This window comes from Dipteris shenzhenensis, chromosome 22, assembly GCF_047967505.1.
Source record: "Dipteris shenzhenensis isolate YYH24624 ecotype China chromosome 22, Dip_SZ_1.0, whole genome shotgun sequence".
Taxonomy (NCBI): Eukaryota; Viridiplantae; Streptophyta; class Polypodiopsida; order Gleicheniales; family Dipteridaceae; genus Dipteris; species Dipteris shenzhenensis.
The window spans coordinates 20,419,762-20,441,635 of record NC_141617.1 but is presented as its reverse complement, the minus strand read 5'-3'; the positions used below and the strand labels follow the sequence as shown (position 1 = coordinate 20,441,635).

The 21,874-nt window shown below is 42.7% G+C and overlaps 1 protein-coding gene across 1 annotated transcript; it reads left to right on the top strand.

Moving 5' to 3' along the window:
* The first annotated feature begins 246 nt into the window (after positions 1–246).
* On the top strand, positions 247–7,282 carry LOC147887850 (calreticulin-like). The gene is made up of 14 exons (XM_087393839.1): positions 247–428; positions 1,580–1,687; positions 1,812–2,004; positions 2,155–2,413; positions 2,577–2,633; positions 2,751–2,798; positions 2,920–3,006; positions 4,631–4,688; positions 5,018–5,085; positions 5,163–5,258; positions 5,424–5,468; positions 6,185–6,226; positions 6,752–6,802; positions 6,918–7,282. Exons 1-14 carry the CDS (start codon positions 323–325, stop codon positions 6,927–6,929), a joined length of 1,230 nt encoding a protein of 409 aa, XP_087249965.1. The 5' UTR covers positions 247–322; the 3' UTR covers positions 6,930–7,282.
* Positions 7,283–21,874: the final 14,592 nt, after the last annotated feature.

Genomic DNA, 21,874 nt, shown 5'->3' with positions numbered 1-21,874 from the left:
CATTAGATGGGGGGGGGGGGGGGACGATGTGCGAGAGACCGGATCCGAAAGTGTGGTTAGGGGGAGGGAAAGAAGCCAAGGGCAGGAAAGGTTTCTTGGATAAGGTCAAGGAGAAAGGGTTCGGGAAGGCCGGCCTGCAAACAAAGGGGACAAAATGGGGCATTTGTTGTTTATGGGAAGGGGGGGGGATGTCCTCCAAGGGGAGTCCGATTTACACAAGGACGAAAGGGGTTCTTGACTGTGCCCTTCAAACACCCCTCTTCACTTTGCCTGGTCTTCATTTTTTGTTGGAAGAGCTCTGCGTCGCCATAGCCAACCTCGCATGGCTTTCCATCGTTCCCCTTCCTTCCTCCTCCTCCTCCTCCTCCTCTCCTCCTCCTCCCTCTCCCTCAGCTTCGCCTCCGTCTTCTTCGAGGAGAAATTCGAAGGTATTTCCGTTTCCGTTCGCTCTTCTGCCTGTTTTTCGTCACCCCTTTCTCCTTTCCTGCACCGCAATCCATCAGCTTCGAGCTCCCGACTCGCAACGGACGGATCCATGGTGTACCTGCCGGCAGCTGAAACGGCAAAATGCAACGGGATTCCGGGATCCATGGTTTCCCGTTGCATTTTGCCTCTGCTTCCTGCTCACCTTTTGTTGTTGTACCCCGTTGCTTTTCCGCCTCTCGATGCTCTCCTTGCTCTTTGTTGTGACTGTGTTTGCATTAGCTTTCGGTTTTGCATTCTCCTATGTGTTGTGTGCCTCTGCACTTGAGTCCATCAACTACGATTCTGCAACTGGATCTATGACTTCCCTTCAGCAATTGTCTCGTGCGCCAGTTTTCCTGCACCTGTGTATTCTAGCATTGTGCGTCTTCTTTCCCTGGAATTGGTTCCTATTGCAGTTATGTGTATATCTGCACTTAGATCCATCGATCCGTCGAGCTACTCGAGCTGCAATTCCGTCTCCCCCCCCCATCATTTTGCATACGTAGCGCCCGCCCGCGCATCCTAAGGTGCATCGAGCACCTATGGCTGCTCTTCACTACTCTTTGTCTGCCCTCTCCCCGTCTGGATGGGAGCTCTAAGAATCGACCGCCGAATGATAGATCCGAGAGCTTATTGTTGACTATGCGCTTGTTTGGTGGATCGGATCCGCCAGTTTGGAACCCTTAATTTCGACGGTGATCCGTGAATTGGTCTTTCTTGTTTCGTCACACAATGGCACCTTGGTATTCTGCTTGATCTGGTCTCCCTAGGCACATTCTGTGTATCACTGTTTAAAAAAGACTTCTCTTCACCAGAACTGGCCGAAAATGTACAGTGATGTGAGCTGATAACCCAGCGCAGATACGAGCAATGAGTATTCTTTCAAGCCGGTACTCAGGTTCAGGCTGGCGGCTTTAATATTTTCTTCCGTAGATCCGTGATCGGCACCGGCATCCGTAGATTTTGAGCAGCATTGGCTTTGCTAGTTCATCTTGGGAAATCCGCTTTAAATTTTGTGTGTATATTTTTTTCGAACCTCAGTTCGAAATTTTTCGTGCTCGAGTTTCCTGCCGCTCCTTGTTTTGACACGTCTTGTTTCTACCAACTTGCCAAGATGGCTGGGAAAATCGTTGGGTAAAGTCAGACTGGAAGAAAAGCGAGGATGCTGCTGGAGAATGGGTGCACACAGCCGGAAAGTGGCATGGTGATCCAAATGACAAAGGTACATGTAATTTTTCATTGCGCATCAAGTAGCTCGATGATTGGTTGAGCTCTACCACGCATCCTTAGTAGAGAGCTGGTTTCCCTGTACCAAATTTTCTGATTGTATGGTCGCTTTTTAACAGGAATTCAAACATCTCCAGACTCCCGTTTTTTTGCCATTTCATCTGAATTTCCTGCATTTAGTAACGAGGGGAAGAATCTTATATTCCAATTTTCGGTAAAGCACGAGCAAGATCTTGACTGCGGTGGGGGCTACATTAAGTTACTGAGTGGCGAAATTGATCAATCAAAATTTGGTGGGGAAACACCCTACAGGTATTGTCGAATGCTTCCATCAGAATCCATTCACCTCTTTAGGATGCTTCCATTGACGTCATGTTGTAGTTTGGGATCTATCTAGACCATTGTTGCATGTCGATGATATGTGTACACCTTATATTGACCGGGTGCATCCTGTATTTGCAGTATTATGTTTGGACCGGACATTTGCGGTTACAGTACGAAGAAGGTCCACGCTATTCTTTCATACAAGGGGAAAAATCACCCTATTGAGAAGGACATTGCCTGTGAAACAGATAGACTCACACACGTGTACACTCTGGTCATAAGACCTGACAACACATACAGCGTGTTGATTGATAACAAGGAGAAGCAATCGGGCAGTTTGTACAAGGATTGGAAAATGTTGCCACCTGAGAAGATCAAAGATCCCAATGCTAAGAAGGTGAGATTTCTTTTCAGTAATTGTGTCATTGGGTTCACGTTTATCTCTTACAACATGAGTTTGGGCATGTTCCTGGATTCATCGAGCTGTGTGTTGAGTTGTGTGGCATGCATGTTGCAAGCATGCATTGCTTAGTTTGTGGTTATTCTTAATGCTTGTGCAGCCTGAGGACTGGGATGACAAGGAGTACATTGATGATCCAGAGGATACAAAGCCTGAGGTGATCTTATATTTGTCATTTTGTGGCTTATTCCTGCATTTGTGAGCTGTAATGTGAGGTGGTTTGAAGATTCTGTCTTCTGTAGAGTCTATATTAACATTTAGCTGCTACATGTAGGGGTACGATGATATCCCAGCTGATGTAACAGATCCTGAAGCTACAAAGGTGGGTTCTTTGTGCTTTAGAAGGGAGCATATAACTAATGCTAGAAAATCTAGCGTGAAACTATTGCTCTTTCTTATGAGGTGCTATTTACTGTTATACTGAATGTTCTTTTTAACCTCAGCCCGATGATTGGGATGATGAAGAGGATGGTGAATGGAAAGCTCCTACTATTCCCAACCCTGAGTACAAAGGTCCTTGGAAGCCTAAGGTAAATGTCTAAGGATTTACCATGTTAAATCAATCAGTATGTTTGCGGTTTTATCTTCATGTGCAGTTTTCTGTCATCCTCAATTCCAAACAGCAGAATTTGTGGAATAGCGCAGCACAGGTCCTTCTTCTATGCATGTGTTGAGGAACACTAAGCATAGCGTTCTCCTAAATTAGTTGCATCCGTGGGCTCTGTTTGCCACCTGCCTTGCCAGTGTGTGTGGTTTTCATTTCTGATCATGTACTTTTAAAAAAGCACGTGTTCATGCCCTGGGTTATTAAACTTCCAAAGGCTCATATATTGTGGCAAAAGCATAATCACTATGAAATGTTTAACTGAAACGGCTTCAGCGTTGCAGAAATGTTTCATTTTGAAACATTTCAAGGAAACATTGAATTAGTTCACTCACTCTGAAACGGTTATACATGTGTGTGTGTGTGTGTGTGTGTGTTCCACTTTGGACAGCTATGAATGTACATTTGTCTAATGAAATATCTCTTTTATAAAAAAAAGTTGTTACCATCACATTATATATGAGATATATAATATATCAAACAACTGAAATGTATGTAACTTTTGAAATACATACATACATACATACCTTTATTTTTAAACGTACATAATATATATAAATGTTTGAAAGTAAAGCATACCTCCAGGCCAATGGACACTATAATGGGAGGTGATACTAGGCAAGTTGTCAATGAACTTCTGTTTTGCCCAGTCGTCTTGATCTTCTCACAAACACTGCAGCTGGGACCTTGTAGCTGTGCACAGCGCCCTGCCATCAAAGGATTGGAAAAGCTTTTCAAGGAACAGCTACCTATCCCATAACCTTTAGTCTATAGAGGTGTCAGGATTCGTAAACTCATCTATTTTGTACTTGTGAGTGAGGCAAATGTGCGAGTCCACAGGCTCCTACAGACCAGCAGGCCTCAAATTACCAAACATGTCCTCTAGACATGGTTAAAACTGGAGCATTCCCTTCCAGGAGCAGCTGTCTTATTGTTTAGCCCTGTGTGTTCAGCTCTGTGTGAAGTGGGAATGTCATGAAGCACTGACCATGTCAGGAGCCCATACAGCAGCTGGAAATTTAGGTTACATAACTCAAACCAGAAATGTTTTCGCTGCCTTCATGTCCAACATATACTCCCAACTCATGAGTGCATTCTTTCTTGGCTCCTGATACATGAAAGAGAACAGGCTGAAAGGTATAATCCTTGTTTGCAATGCTTCGTACATCCTCAAATTTTCTGTGTATGATTTCTCGAGCCCATAGTTTTACCTACACTGGATTATTTCGTAGTTTGTCTACTATTTTCTCTTCTTAAGGCAGCTAGTTATCATATAATCTTTGATATGGTAGAACTTAGACAACCCCTTCTCAGGCTCCAGTGGCATTATTTTATACTATTGTGCTTCACTTAATCCGGCCACCATCTGAAGGCTCTATGTAGCTCTCTCTCTCTTCAATAATCTATATAATTGGTGTTTTGTCTGCAAGATTGTTATGTCAATGGTCCTGTTATTGATTTTTTTTTCAAGGTACATCAAGAAGACATGACTGATTGTTTAAATATATTATCTATGTGTTTGAATGCTGATTTACAATGTCCATTTGTAGAAAATCAAGAACCCAGCATACAAGGGAAAGTGGAAAGCTCCAATGATTGATAATCCAGGCAAGTTTTCTACACGATTCTTGCATACAAGTGCTCAATCAAGTTCTTTTCCTAAAGAGCAGTAAGATGGAAGAGCTTATCCTTTCAAAGTCTAGTGGCTTATAGATGGAGTTACTAATATGTATGTTGAAATTGTATACTTGAAGAATCAGAATTTTTAGATTTTAATACCTTCACAACGCACACATGTAAATCTTTGAGTCCTTATGGCAGCATTTGTCGTCTCTTCAAGCTGTTGAATAACTCACATATGTATGCTTGAATGCTACTTGACTTCGCTAGTGAATAATTTTAACGTGTATTGTCTTCCATATTATTTTGTACGACAGATTTTGAGGATGACCCTGAAATCTATGTGTTCAAGGACCTCAAGTATGTAGGCATAGAGCTATGGCAGGTATGATGATTGCTTGCTGGTTCTGCAATTGCTTTGTGGTGTAAGAAAAAGCATGTGGCTGACAAGTTCTCTTGCAGGTCAAAGCAGGGTCACTCTTTGATAACATCTTGGTCACTGATGATTCTGAATATGCCACAAAATTTGCTGAAGAGACTTGGGGGAAACTTAAGGAGGCAAGATAATTGCATTTTCTGTAGTGACGCATTCCTAGTGTGTTTGTGTCCTTTTGAGTTTGCAAAATGTTACTATATTTGTCGTGTTTACAACCACTGCATGCCAGCCAGTGCATCAATAAGGCATTTTTTATTTCACTTATGTTTTTTGTTTTTCCTGGACAGGCTGAAAAGAAAATGTTTGATGAGGAAGAGAAGAAAAAAGAAGAGGTGAGGCTCTAGTATTGGCCATTGTGACTTGCCTGAATATTTTGGCTGGTTTAATTGACTTTTTGTGGATTGAATGCTGAGTTAAAGATTTGCAATGCACACGTATTTACCATGTGCTATCAAGGTAACTGTTGGCCAGAGGGTGCCATCATGCAGAGTCTTGGGTAGTCAATAGCTGCTCAATGTCAAGCATGGGTATATCTGTCTTCTATGAAAATCATTAGTTCAGAATAAATGCTACTGCACCAATTACGTGTTGTAGAAATGTTGTCATATCCTCAATTGTATTAGATTACAGCTGTGGATGGGCTATTGCTAGTTTGCTCCGCAGCTGTAGCTATGCAGTCAGAGGGTGAAACGTCTCAGTGCTCTCTAAAGGGGAAGGGAAAGATTGCTTTGTATATGATTGCGGAGCGTTGCTTTACTCATAGATTTGCAAGATGAAAAGCGACATGTACAATATTGCTTTAGCTTTACTCTCGAAGTATCTTTCTTTTTGTTTTTACACTTTACTTATTTCGTGCTCTCTAAAACCCCCTTGTTTTCTTGGTCCCTTTTCGCTCTCCTCCCCACCTCGCTCACTGTTCTTTTGTTGGTCTCACAAAAAACTAATGTGTAGGATTGGATATATACGTGGTCTGATGAAGGTATATAGATGTTTTGATTATCCCTTAGGCTGCTTGTGGTGATATGCCATTTTACTCTGTTGATTACAGGAAGCTAAGAAGGATGATACAGATGATGATGCTACGGATGATGTAAGTTTTTTAGTCACAGAATGATTATGCAAATAATTAAACCAGTGTAGCTCATGTTCTCATTCACTAGTATTGGTTCTTGTTGTCTAATGTTATTGTGGGTGGAATTGTTCCCTCTATCAAAGTCGGTTAGAGTACTGGTGGATTTTTTATTGTGTGTCCTGTGTACGTTGTAATTCCAGCCGATCTGTGGGAAGCCTTTTAGTCACAGAATGATTATGCAAATAAGTAAACCAGTGTAGCTCATGTTTTCATTCAGTAGTATTGGTTCTTGTTGTCTAATGTTATTGTGGGTGGCATCGTTCCCTCTATCAAAGTCAGTTAGAGTACTGGTGGATTTTTTATTGTGCTTATTGTGTGTCCTGCATACGTTGTAATTCCAGCCGATCTGTGGGAAGCCTTTTGTGGGATGGGAAAGCTCTCTATCATAGTGTTAGGGTATCACAAAGTTTCTTGGCGGACAGCGTTGTCTCTACTTGTGTGTTTTAAGTGTAACTGTATTGATATGGGAAAACATGATGCCAGGACGAGCAAGAGGAGCCTGAGGAAGACGATGCTGAAGAAGATGATGCTCATGTAAGTCTGAAGCCTTGATATCCACAACTTGGATATGTTCTTACCTGTGTTCATTAAAGCATTCTGCCCTTTTGTGTATTTTGTTTGTTTGACCCCTTTTATGTGTATTTTACAGGATGAGCTATAAAAAAAATCAATCAATGGGAGAGCGTAGGAGTAGCAGCATCATTGGAAAGTTTGTCGCAGCAAAGTTATTTACCTCCCAATGACTCACATGTTTTAGGTTGAACAGTAACCACCATGACGGTGGAAATTTTCCCTGGGAAAGCCCTTTTCACTTACTACTGAGTGAGTTTCTTTGAGGAAAGAAACTCTAACGTGGCAGACTTAGTGCTTGGTTGATGCGGCATTTTAGACTGCTTTAGGCAAACAGTGTTAACCCATATTGATGGCAAATTTATTTGATCAGAAAGACAACAGCATGTCAGAACTTTTGGGTATTAATGGAATGAGCCTCTGAATGCCTATATTTTGGTGTGAGTGTGGTTCTTCAATTGCTCACTTCAGGTTCTCTTTTGTTGGTGCTGCTAGACTTCAGAAGGAACATGAAAACTTTTTCACGTTGTCCTGGATTGTAGAACTAGAAGTACAATGATTACATATTTTGGTCGATTCCTGTTTGTCGTGACTTGATGTTCATGAGGTGCAATAATTTTCCCAATATTTCTTTAAAAGAGATCTGAAAAATATTAAAATGAGGGATCCTTTACCAAAATTTGCAACAACTTTTGTCTGTCTACGCGCTGTCGGATATTTTCTACTTAACTGGCTTCCATAACCCAAACAGGTGAAGTCAACCCTGTTTTACAGTCATGCATAATAAGACATCCGTTTAAGGTGCCTCCATTCTCAACCGATGGCCGTTCATTCGCTTGCATTTGGGTGTTAAAAGCTCAACCTGGTCGCTAGTTATGGAACTTGAATGGTAGGTAAAATGAATTTGAGTTTGTAATAGCATTAAAGGTTATGTTTCTCCTTGAAGTCACGAGCTTAAAATGGACCCTAGTGCGGCTGGTGAAAAGTTGTACAAAATTTAGAAAGAGAAACGTCAGCATGCTATTTTGAGTTTTTGATAGTCTGTGGTTGACATTGAGAGCTAGGCAGTGCCTACATTTTACTTACATTTTGTGTGAGGGTGATATAATGCAAGGGAAGCTAATGAGAGAGCAACAATAGACTGGTCAGTTTTCGAAACACACATAATGTTGTGGTAAAGGGAGGGAGAGAGAGAGAGAGAGTGAGCATCATGTTACCTAAAGCAAAAGAGTGATAGTAACTAGTGAATGAAGGGGAGATTCAAAAAGGTTTATTTTATGAAAGAGCAAGAAGAAAAGGGTTGGTGAGCACACACGGCATCATTTCATGTGCTGAGAGTCAAAAGAATGAGGGATGCCATTAGGAGAAAGAGGACACGAGGACACATGGCATCATTACATGTATTTAAGAGGTGGGACATGGACACATACCATTATTCCATGCTTTCCAATCCCTAAAAAGGGGAATCCCATTCTTGTTACCAGGGCCTTCAGGCCACCCCTGCATTAGTTTCTCAAAAGGATTTGATCTCAAGACACTAGAGTTTTTGCAAGTCTGCTGGGTTTGTTTGCAATCCAAGTATCCCTTTTCTTTTTGCCGCTTGTTGGAAGATTCACAAAACTCCAGAAAAGCCAAGATTTATTGTAGCCGCTTGTGAGACTACTTTGACGGATGTCTCTAAATGGCTAAGCTACTGCTCCAAAGCCATGTTGCCTAGTGTACATGAACTTTGGAGGGACTTATTAAAGGAGGCAGATGTCCACTCGCACTCGAGGATTTTTGTTGTAAAATTTTTTAATTCCTCTCGAAGCATTCAGGAAAAAGAGTCTCCTTTTCTCCTTCAAACCTATGATTTTACTGCGCTTTACACAAAGATCAAGTTGCAAGACCTGAAGTTTAGAATAAAAAAGTTAGTGGCCGAAGTTTTCAAGCAGAGATTTGACAAAGATAGATGCAAAGTGTTAAAAGTTGAGAAAACAGCTTTATGCATTGACTTTTTGGGCTAAAATATAAAGATCATGACATTGGTTCTAAAAAGAAAAGATACACAAAGGTAGTAAGTGTTGAAGATGTTTGCTCTCAAGTAGATTTTCTTTTAGATAATCTTTACATCACCCTAGGCCATTCTTTGTTTCAACAAATTATAGGAATCCCCATGGGCACTAATTGTGCTGCCTTTTTAGCAAACTTTTCTCTTTTCACTTATGAATTTGAGTTTATGCAACGTCTTATTTCTATCAATACCAGCCCTATCATTTTACATAACCTTAGCCAAGTTAGGCATTTTATAGATGATTTATTTGTACTATATGTTCCCGACTTTTAAGACTTTATTCACAAACACGCTTGTGCTTTTGGAGAAGTAATCTATCCGTGTGACTTTTGTGAACTGAACTACACTTCAAGAGGGGATTCTTGTCTTTTCTTAGATCTTAGACTTTCTCAATCTACCATAGGATTATAGGTTGATCTTAGACTTTCTCAATCTACCATAGGATTAGAGGTTGATATATACGATAAAAGTGAACAACTTGAATATAGTGGTTTACACATTATAAAAATGCCTCACATTGACTCAAACATTTTTGATTTGGAAAAATATGGAATCATTTCTTACCAACTCCATAGATTTTCCCGCCTTTGTATAACTAAGGAGTCTTTTATCACTCAATGTAGTATTTTGATCACTTTACTATTACACAAGAGGTATAATCCAAGAAAAATAATGAAAATAGTACGCACATTCTTAGATATGAAGTCTTTTATCTATGGTGTATCGGCCTTAGGTATGTTTAGAATGACTGATCATAAGCTGAAAACAAAAAGCGGGGGGCTGAATAGTCCATTTTTTGTTTAGTTTCAAAAGAGAGTTTGATTGAGTATGCTTGTGCTTTCTAAGTTAGGAATGTAATTTTGACTTTTGTATGTTTAGAATGATTGCTCATAAGTTGAAAACAAAAAGCGGGGAGCTGAATAGCCCGTTTTTCTTTTAGTTTCAAAAGAGAGTTTGATTGAGTATCCTTGTGCTTTCTAAGTTAGGAAGCGATACATAAGTGTAAAGGTCCCATTTAGCTTTTTATGTTTTAAATGAGAGAGAGAGAGAGAGAGAGAGAGAGAGAGAGAGAGAGAGATTTTATTCTTGTTTTTTGGAACATTTTTTTTCTTGACTTGCTTCTTTATTTTTGCTTAGTCACCTTCTTCCTTTCTTCTTTATTTCTTGTTTTCTTTCTCATTTGCTTTTTGTTTTTTGTTTTGTTTTTGTTCTTTTTTTAAATATGTATTTTGGTAAGCACTAGGTTTGCCCAAGAGACTCCGCGGGTCTTTAGAAACCCAGTATAGCTACCTACGCTTGGGCACTGATGAAGACTTAAGTGTTGCTTTGCTTGCTAAGTATGACTTCCTTTTGTTTTTCATTAAAGTTTTTGTTTACCTCTATTTTTTCTTCTCTTTCTTTTTCTCTTTTATTTTCTGTGTAGATTTTTGGTCTTTAGAACAACAAAAAATCTAAATTTGTATGATTGGACATATTCTAGGGGACGATTTAAATTTTCCCAAGTTGCCAATCTAAGCCATGCCCGAAATTCTCGACTAGTACCTACTCGGAGTCCGTCCATACGCTCACATACGGTTTCACATCATTACATTACCTAAAACCTTACGTTCATTAGTTCAGTGAGCAGACTTCAGAGTACAGAGGCATTACAGATTGATTCAGTGGGTAGATAGCATTTGATTTCACACACACATGCCACCATTGTAAAGCCTATTCGGCTATCTCACGGCATCATGTGTTAGATATCAATGCTCCACTCTCGTGTAACTACGCAGGAACCAGATAACTCTACTTGTAAGCCCCCCATATGAGGAGAAGGCATTTGAGTAGCTCGGTTATCCGGTAGGTCCTGGTTTGGACACCAGATGGGGGCCATGTGTGGCTTGATGGCTAGACGGCTTCAGATAGAGTTGGCACACCGCCAACTAGGCTACATGCAAGTGCGGGAAGGCATCCCTTGGCTGACCGCACTGAGGGTAGACGGAGCATTTCCCGGGGCAGCCCACTCTTGGGTTGCGGGGCCCGTTTGGAGCCTCAGATGATATCGGATGGCTCTGGGCCGAACGGTGACCTTAGGTCAGTTGTTTTGTTTTGCACATCGGTTCTATCGTATGGTCGGTGGCCTATTTCATCGACCCCCAGTCGACCATTTTGGATGGACTGGGTCGGTCACCCAATTGAGCCTAACCGACTATGACTGGTGGCTATATAAGAGCAAGCCCGTGAAGCCCATTTCATCACTGGCTACAGCAACCCTGATTTCCTTAGCATCCAACCTCCATCTTCTACTGTTTCCAGCACGCCATCGAAGCTTCTTTCACAGGAGCGCACGGTTGGGAGGCAGCGCCATCTATTGTATCAGTTCTACAGTAATCAAATATTTTGATTCTCCATACTATCTTGTTTTCTCTCTTGCGTACGAGATCCTGTTATCTGTTCAGCACAGACGACGTATTATTTTCTTACATGGTATCAGAGCTTGGACTCTAGCAAGAAGATTTGGTAGTGTGTTTCTGTTTGCGAGCAGATTGTGAGAGATGGCCCAGCCCCCAAGACTGCGAATCCCACCGTTCGGCGAAAGCAGAAAGTTGGACGGCTCTAACTATCCACTCTGGAAGTTCAAGATGAACACCATCCTAAGTGCATATGAGCTTTGGGACACTGCTACTGGGGTGGACGTGAGGCCGGTTGCGAGACCGGATCCAGCCAATGCAGGACAACAGATAGTACCAATTGCGGATGAGATTCTCGCGTGGACAAGAAGAAATGCAGATGCGCTGTGTTCTATTGTCTACAGTGTTAGTGATTCCGTCATGGCGTTAATTCAACATGTCACCACAGCGGAGGAGGCATGGACGGTCTTGAAAAATCAATACGAGACCACGAATCAGACGCAGATTCAAAATTTGGAGACTCAACTCGCGAACGAGAAGTTGTCTCAGTCTAAAGCGACAGAGAAGTTCATCACCAGGGTGAAGAATCTAAGCGATCAGATGACTGCGATGGGCATCACCATCACCAGTGAGAATCTAGCACGAAGGTGCATACGGATTCTCCCACCAGAGTACGACGGTCTTGTTATGGCGCTGAATATGCAGAACAGAAATCCGCCCCTCAACTTTGAGGATTTCAGCGCGATGCTTCTGGAGGAGGAGATGCATCAAAAGATGAGGACTGGAGAAGATTCGGCTTTCTGGACCGGATCAAAGAAAGGTAAGTGTAAGGACTCTGGTAACCCATCTTCTTCTGATGATAAAAAGAGAAAGAAGAAGATCAAGTGCTTCTATTGCAACAAGGCAGGGCACAAGCAGAATGAGTGCCGCAAGAAGATTGCAGATGAGAAGAACGGAGTGAAGAAAGAGTCCAGCAACAGCGCGCAAGAAGTACCAATAGAGCTGTTCCTCGCAATTGAGGAGATTTGCACGGAGGCAGTTTATGTACCTGCGGATGAACCTTGGATCATTGATAGTGGTGCATCGTGCCACATGACCAGTCGGAAGGATTGGTATACCTCTCTACAGCTGGTAGGGAATGACATCATGGTAGTAGTCGGCAATGATGCAAAATGTCCAGCAAAAGGAAAAGGTACGATTGCTCTCAAGTTAGATGGAGTTGTAAAACAGTTGTCCGATGTTCTTTATGTGCCAGATATCAAGAGGAACTTGTTGTCCGTTTCTGCGATCACGGATCGGGACCTCAAAGTTCAATTCGATAAGAATGGTGCACAGATGCTGGATCTTCAAGGAAAGGTCGTTGGTAAAGGTACATGACTCAACAACATTTACGAACTCTCAGCTTTCAATGCTCGAGCGGATGTGAAGAACACTAAGCTCTGGCATGAGAGGTTTGGTCATCTAAACCTTAGCTCTTTGAAGGAGATGCATAAAAGTGGAATGATTGCAGACCTACCAGAAATTTCAGATCTGCCCGATGTATGTGAAGCTTGCATGATGGGCAAGCAGCATCGGCAGCCCTTTCCTAAAGAGGCCAGCAGGGCAAAGGCTCCTCTAGAGCTCATTCACACGGACCTCTGCGGAAAGATGGAGACGGAAGCTTTGGGTGGTTCCTACTACTTCATGATGCTGATCGATGACTACAGTAGAAGGATATGGATATACTTCCTAAAGACAAAAGACGAGGCTTTTAGTAGGTTCAAGGAATGGCATGTAATGGTCAAGAAAGAATCGGGGAGGAAGGTGAAGAAGTTGAGATCAGACAGAGGTGGAGAGTTCACATCGACTGAATTCGAAAGTTACTGCAAAAGTCACGGGATCAAGAGGCAGAAACCCCTGCCACATACATCACAGCAAAATGGAGTAGCAGAACGCAAGATGCGCGTCATCTGCGAAATGGGTCGGAGTATGATGAAAGGGAAAGATTTGCCAAAGACTTTCTGGGCTGAAGCATGTAACACTATAGTTTACATCCTGAATCGTAGCTACACGAAGGCTGTGAATGGGATGACTCCACTGCAAGCCTTTTCTGGTAAGAAACCTTCAGCTGCACATTTCAGAGTTTTCGGATGTGACTGTTTTGTGCATGTCCCTGATGCTACCAGGACCAAATGGGAACCGAAGAGCCAGAAGTGTATTTTCTTGGGCTACAGTGAAGAGGCGAAGGGTTACCGTCTCTATAACCCTGTTACCAAGAAGGTAATTGTAAGTTGCGATGTGGTTTTCTCAGAACAGCTGCATCAATTGGAGGAGGATGCTTCCTTCCCAGACAACCAGGACCATGATATCCATCCAGTACCGCCAGCAATAGTAGACCGAACTCCTCCAACAGTGCTTGGGAGGATTCAAGACAAAGAACATGAAAAAGAGTCTACAAAACCACAACGGCAATGGCCATTCCCGAAGTGGGTAAAGCAGCTTTTGGATGACAGAGAAACTCCAGCCATTGAGGAGGAACCATCCGAACACCGCCGGTCTAAGAGATTAGAGGAGCAAAGAAGGGCGCAGGAACACTTGGTCAACTATGCTTTGATGACAGAAGTGATCCGTGCTGATGAACCCAAGTGTCTTGAAGAGGCACAGGACAATGATAGGTGGATGGAGGCTATGCAGCCAGAGTATGGCTCCATAATGAAGAACAACACTTGGGACCTTGTGGATCGACCACCAAAACGCAAGGTAATCGGAACCAAGTGGGTGTACAAGACCAAGTACAAGTTTGATGGCACGTTGGATAAGTACAAGGATCGGCTCATGGCAAAAGGATTTGCACAGGTACATGGTTTTGATTATCAAGATACTTTTGCTCCCACAGCTCGACTAACCACAATTCGCAGTGTTTTGGCTGTAGCTGCCCAGGGAAGTTGGCCCGTGTTTCAGATGGATGTGAAATCCGCCTTTCTGAATGGAGATCTCAAGGAGGAGGTATACGTGGAACAACCACCAGGTTTTGAGATCCCCGGTTCAGAAGGTAAAGTCTGCAAACTGAAGAAGGCACTTTACGGGTTGAAACACGCCCCACGAGTGTGGTACCAGTGAATTGATGCCTACTTTCTGCAAAACAGGTTCAGGAGGATCCCATCTGATGCAAATTTGTATATCTTCAGAGAAGGAGGTAGGTGTATGATCGTGGTCCTTTATGTGGATGACCTTGTCATAACAGGGAACCATGAAGAGAAGATCTCGCAGACGAAGCATCTGCTAGGAAGAGAGTTTGAAATGACAGACCTCGGACTGATGCATTTTTGTTTGGGGATTGAAGTTTGGCAGGAGCCGAAACAGATCTTCATTTCACAGCTGAAGTATGCTGGAGAGATACTGAAGGCATTTGGCATGGCTGAGTGCAAGACAGTTGGTACCCCTATGGAGGTTGACGCGAAGCTCTCAAACGAGGATTCATCACCACTGGTGGATGAAGCGAAGTACATAAGACTTGTGGGCAGCTTGATTTACCTGTGCAACACACGGCCGGACATCAATTTTGCGACTGGTGTACTAAGCAGGTTTTCCAATAAGCCCCGAGAGAACCATTGGAGGGCAGGGATGTGGGTGCTGAAATACATCAAAGGCACACTTGATTATGGCATCACCTATACCAAGGGCAACATCTTGACTGGATTCTGTGACTCGGATTGGGCAGGAGATGTGGATAGCAGGAGATCAGTGACAGGGTACTGTTTCTCACTTGGATCTAGAGTTGTGTCATGGGTCAGCAAGAAGCAACCCATAGTTGCTCTTTCTTCTACCGAGGCCGAGTACAAATCTGCATGCTTTGCTTCTTGCGAGGCAGTGTGGTTGAGGAGGATTTTGGGGGACATGGGTGTAGTGCAGAACAAGCCTATGCAATTATCATGTGACAATCAGAGTTGCATGGCGATTGCAAAGAACTCAGTGTTCCACGCTCGCACAAAACACATTGAGATTCAATATCACTTTGTATGCGAGCTCATCATGGATGGAGAGGTCAACTTGGTGTACTATCCGACTACAGAGGATGCTGCGGACATCTTCACGACGGCTCTTGGAAGAGACTTGCTGGAGAGGCATCTTCATCGACTTGGCATTGGGCCGAAAAAGTAAGTTCACTTGCGGGTGGACATTGAGGGGGGGTGTTAGATATCAATGCTCCACTCTCGTGTAACTACGTGGGAACCAGCTAACTCTACTTGTAAGCCCCCCATATGAGGAGAAGGCATTTGAGTAGCTCGGTTATCCGGTAGGTCCTGGTTTGGACACGAGATGGGGGCCATGTGTGGCCTGATGGCTGGACAGCTTAAGATAGAGTTGGCACACCGCCAACTAGGCTACATGCAAGTGCGGGAAGGAATCCCTTGATTGACCGCACTGAGGGTAGATGGAGCATTTCTCGGGGTAGCCCACTCTCGGGTTGCGGGGCCCGTTTGGAGCCTCAGATGATCCCGGGTGGCTCTGGGCCGAACGGTGACCGTAGGTTAGTTGCTTTGTTTTGCGCACCGGTTCTATCGTATGGTCGGTGGCCTATTTCGGGACCGACCCCCAGTCGATCATTTTGGGTGGAATGGGTCAGTCACCCAATTGAGCCTAACCGACTACGACTGGTGGCTATATAAGAGCAAGCCCGTGAAGCCCATTTCATCCACTGGCTACAACAACCCTGATTTCCTTAGCATCCAGCCTCCGTCTTCTAGTGTTTCCAGCATGCCATCGAAGCTTCTTTCACAGGAGCACACGGTTGGGAGGCAGCACCATCTATTGTATCAGTTCTATAGTAATCAAATTTTTTGATTCTCCATACTATCTTGTTTTCTCTCTTGCGTACGAGATCCTGTTATCTGTTGAGCACAGACGTATTATTTTCTTACATCGTGCACATCATTTTCAGCCTTGTAAAGCCTCTTGGCTATTCCCGGCATCATTGCCAGAAGCCTTGTAATACAGATCAGATTTTATATATTGCAGTTCTATCTTCACCGACGGTACAGAGATTTCACTTGGCATATTCAGTGTATATGCAATTGATTCATACAGAGATCTTCACGACACTTTTGAGTACATTTCTTGCACCATGTCGACTAGCAACCTCAATCTGGAGGCATCTGCTAAGTTAGACAACTCCAATTACGGTACATGGAAATATTGAATGGAGACCATTCTTGTGCTTCAGGACAAATGGGAGTATGTCGATGGGTCTACACCTAGACCATTGGACAATCCAGCCACCAGTAGCTCTACTCCATCTATTGTCACAGCACCAGCAACGGAATCTACATCGGGATCTACATCTACACAAATAGTTTCCGCACCAGTAGCAGATCCTGCCATTGCCCGAGCTCAAGCAGAATGGGATAAGAAAGACAAGTATGCCTATCACCTGATCAAGCAGAATGTGCAAGATGTCATGCTAGGACAGCTCAACACAGTCAAGACATCAAAAGAAGCATGGGATATGTTCGCAGCTCTCTACGAGTCCAAGAACACTTCCAGGATTCTCACCCTGAGAAACCAGATCAACCAGAGTTTCCGCAACAGTAGTGAAACCGGTCATGCTTATGTACTCTGCATAAAAGACTACAACAATCAACTTGTAGCAGCAGGAGAGACTATGGACCCCGCAGAAATGGTTCAAGTAATCCTGAATGGACTAGGAGAGGGATATGAGAATCTAGTCCAGATTATTGCCATCCAACGACAAATTCCAACACTGGAAGAACTTCAATCAGTTCTACTTGGTGAAGAACTCAGGACTCAGGCCATTGAAGCACGTAAAGGTCATTCTAATGATTAGGCATTCACAGCTTCAGATAGAAGTAGAGGCAAAGGCGGAAGCAGAGGTAGATCATATCAGAAAAGTGGTCATCATCAACAAAATCAAAATCAGCATCAGCATCAGCATCATCATCATCCTCAGCAACATCAGAATCAGCAAAGAGGAAATCATTCCAATCAAGGAAGATTTCAAGGACGAGGGAATGCATCCACCAATGTGTCAAACATTCAGTGCAACTATGTCACAAGTTTGGACACTATGAAAGAGATTACTGCAAGAAGCAGTACGACCAAGGCGGTCAATCCAGCAGTAATCGAGGGAATTCCCGAGGTAGAGGAAATCATCGTGGTGGACATTCTAGTCACAGTCATTTTGCAAATGAACATGGAAATATGTTTCTTACAAGCGAGGAATTGCATCAGATTGATACAGTGTACCTAGACAGTGTACCTAGACAAAGTGTACCTAGACACTGATTTCAATCCCAAAGAGGATTTCAGTTATCAAGTCGAGACCAAGTGGAACAGGATCCTTGGTACATCGACAGCGGTGCATCATCTCATATGACAAATAATCAGGAATGGTTCACAGAAATGAAACCATTAGAAGGTCAAAAAAATGTCGTCTACATAGCAGACATTACACCGAATCCAGTTCAAGGGACATGTGTTATCTGTATGAAAACTTTCACTGGTATAAAAGGATTAGTCAAAGATGTGCTCTATGTCCCGAAGCTCAGCAAGAACCTTTTGTCAGTAGGTCAAATGACAGAACACAATTACAAAGTCATCTTCGACGGTGATGAATGCACTATCAGAGACAAATCCAAAAGATGTCAGCTAGTAGCAAAAGGTGTCAAGGAAGGATGCTTATACAGAATGCTAGCTATAGTACCAGATAAGCATGCCATGTCAGCTCAAATGCAACAGATGCCACTATCTCCAAAATGACACAAGAGATATGGTCATGTCAATTTCAAGTACTTGTTAGATCTCAGGAATCAGAATATGGCAATTGGAATTCCGAAGCTACAGTTTCTTGGAAAAGTTTGTGAAGCATGCTGCTTCGGCAAACAAAAGCGAACCAACTTTATCAGAAGTACCTCTCGTGCATGAGGTATTCTTGATTTGATACATATAGATGTATGGGGTTATGCCCAGACCTGCTGCATCAATGGTTCACTTTACTACTTGACCTTCATCGATGACTACAGCAGATATTGTTGGGTCTACTTTCTGAAAGAGAAATCTGAAGTGTTTTCTAGATTTCAAGAATTCAAAGCCATGGTAGAAAACCAGACAGGCGGAAAGATCAAGGTCATTAGATCAGACAGAGGAGGTGAATACATGTCTTCAGCATTCATGAACTTTGTAGAAACCACGGCATTCGAAGACAATTCACATGTGCAGATACTCCTCAGCAGAATGCAAGAGCTGAAAGGAAGAATGGGACTTTAGCAGACAGTGCTAGAGTAATGCTTAGTGAAAAGCATCTTCCGAATCAGTATTGGGCAGAAGCAATAGCTACAGCAAACTACTTGCTTAATTGGCTTCCTACCGAACCGATACAGGGTATGACTCCTTATGAAGCATTCACTGGACACAAGCCACGCATTGGGCATCTCCGCATATTTGGTTGCATAGCATATGCCCACATACATGATGATCATCGCAGGAAATTGGATGCAAAGTCACGCAAATGCATCATGGTTGGCTACAGTGAAGAAAGCAAAGCATACAAATTGTATGATCCCATCAACCGCAAAGTCATTATCTCCAAAGATGTAATCTTTGATGAGGAATCAGAATGGAAAACCTCACCTACATAGGAGATAGAAGCATTGACTTCACAGTCATCTACAGAATAGGTTGATGAAGAAGAGCAAGAATTGCCAGCAACACCCAAGCGGAGCCACAGCAGCTCAGACGGTCTACTAGGGAAAGCAAACCTCCAGCCAGATTGACATATGCTCAGAAAGGCAAAGCAATTCAGGTGGAAACCACCAACTATGCTCTTATGTCTACCATCATGGCTACAGACGAGAGCCAGTGTACTTCGAAGATGCAGTAGACAAGCTAGAATGGCAAACTGCTATGAATGAAGAAATGGATGTTTTGTATAAAAATAACACTTGGGAATTATGCGACCTTCCACCAGGAAAGAAGGCCATAGCAAACAAATGGGTATACAAAGTGAAGTACAATCCAGATGGAGTTATTCAAAGATACAAAGCCAGATTAGTTGCAAAAGGATTTGCACAACAATATGGTCAAGACTATGATGAGACTTATGCTCCAGTAGCAAAGATGGATTCCATACGGTTCTTGATATCACTAGCGACACTCAGCAAAATGGAATGTGTATCAGCTTGATGTCAAGAATGCATTTCTCAATGGTTATCTAGACGAGGAAGTGTACATGCAACAACCAGCAGGTTATGTTGAACCAGGAAAGGAGAATAAGGTTTGCCATCTCAAGAAAAGTCTCTACGGCTTAAAGCAAGCCAAGAATCTAGTATATCACTCCAGGACAAAGCACATTGATGTCAAAGAGCACTTCATCAGAGAAAGAGTGTTACTTGGTGATATCACACTGCAGCATTGTGATAGCAAAGAAAATGTTGCAGACATCTTTACCAAACCACTCGGTAAAGAGCTATTCGAGAAACATCGACTAGCTCTTGGTTTGACGCAGAGGAAGGACATTCCCATTAAAGGGTTGTGATGGAATGTAATGCTCAGTCCTTCTTCGATTCCCCAGAATCATCATCTAGAGGGAAGGCCTACTTCATGATGTTGATCTTGAGGGAAGGTGTTGAGAGTTCACGCTCAGCATCATGTGATCATGTGTGCATAGCACCATCATGTGATCATATCTGCATAGCACTAACCTTATAGAGTGCTATAAGGGAAAGGGTTAGATCCCCTAACCCTAACCCTAACCCTAACCCTAAAAGGGTTTGTATATATTCTATTTTTTCAACTAAATCTAGTGTACAGTTAGTGATTTGTGGTGTGCTCTCTAGCTATGCCCTCTCTCCTCACCTCCACTCTTCTCCTCTCCCCTCTTCATATTTTGTCACCTCTTCCTCTCCCTCTCTTTCTGTCTCCCTCTCCCTCCCCCTCTACCTCTCTCTCTCTTTCTGTCTCCCTCTACCCCTCCCTCTTCCTCTCTCTCTGCCTCTACCTCTCCCTCTCCTTCTCTACCCATCCCTTTCTATCTCCCTCTACGCCACCCTCTTCCTCTCCTCTCTTTTTGTCTCCCTCTCCCTCTCCCTCTCCCTCTCTTTTTGTCTCCCTCTACCCCTCCCTCTTCCTCTCTTTTTGTCCCTCTCCCTCTGTCCCTCTCTTTTTGTCTCCCTCTACCCCTCCCTATTCCTCTCTTTCTATCCCTCTCTCTCTCTCCCTCTCCCTCTCCCTCTCCCTCTCCTCTCCCTCTCTTTTTGATGTTTGTAGAGACCCTCCACTTGAATTGTAATTTTGAGAGTATCCACCATATTATGCAATATGCTGTTGGAAGCATACTAGGTGGCACAGATTTAAAATCACAAATATTTATAAATTTGTCCTTCATACACCATAGAGAGCCATCAATTCAAAGGTTCAAATGATTAAACATACTGAATGAAACATCACTTTGCATTATTTGTTCTGTTCATACATCTAACAATGCCCCATGGCCAAGTGCTTTGTTGAAGCACTGAGAATCCAAACACTTGATCTTAAATCTTTGGGACAAAAAATATGATCCCCTGCCATCATGTCACTACTATTTCAAGAGTATGTGGGGGATAACAATTCTTACAAAGGATGTTTGTCTCATCCCTATATCTAATTTTGCAATTGTCAAGTCTAAAATAGTAGTCCTGGCGAGGATTTGTTGTTGCTAGCTTCATTTCTTCTCAGATGAACCGCATGGTCACTCCTCCTCCAATTCCAACATTAGATCAGGTTGTCCTTGCCAAGTAATAAATACTTCAACAATGGGAATGTGAATCCCATCATGCAAACCATCATCCATCGCTTCCCATTGCAGATTTTTCCATCTAAACCTTCTATATGTGAAAGACATGCAAAGATTTTTCCTTCCAATGAAATACCTACAGAAATTGGAATCTGTTAATACATACTATCTTGTAACATTATAATTTTTTATACAAACAAGAATTTTTAGACATGCTTACCGGAATGTCACATCTGAAGTGTTCAGTCGACATTGTACCAAGTCTTCACTATGACATGTTCTTGTTGTCCATCCATTGTCAAATAATTCAGATAGGTAGTCCAATTCTAAGCTCTTGCAAGTATATGTAATCTTTGTTTTTCTCAATTGCCTACAACCAGCAAAGAAATCAACAAAACATGGAAATGGAGGAAACCAACTGAGCCTAACATTTCTTCCACCTGTAGTTGGCTTCATAGTATTTCTCACATCATTGAACATTCTATTTCTATATGATTCGCTGATCTCTATGCTTGGAAGTGGCCACTCTGAACTGTCAAAAGAAGGCAAGGGAAGCAATTCTAATCTTCCATATTGGCCTTTTTGATTCGGCACTATGAACATTGAGTCATAAAAGAAGGTTTCGTCCTTCAATTTTGATGGTGTGCGACCTTGGTACTAAAGATTCCCAATCTCAGCATGGAGGACATGCAACACCCCAATTATGCATGCTGTCGGCTCCCACTCTTTGTAAGTAGATGGATACAAATCTATAAAACAAATGCAAGACATAAGAAAGTCCCCAAACAAATTCAAATACTTTGAAGCGTGACACTAGTACA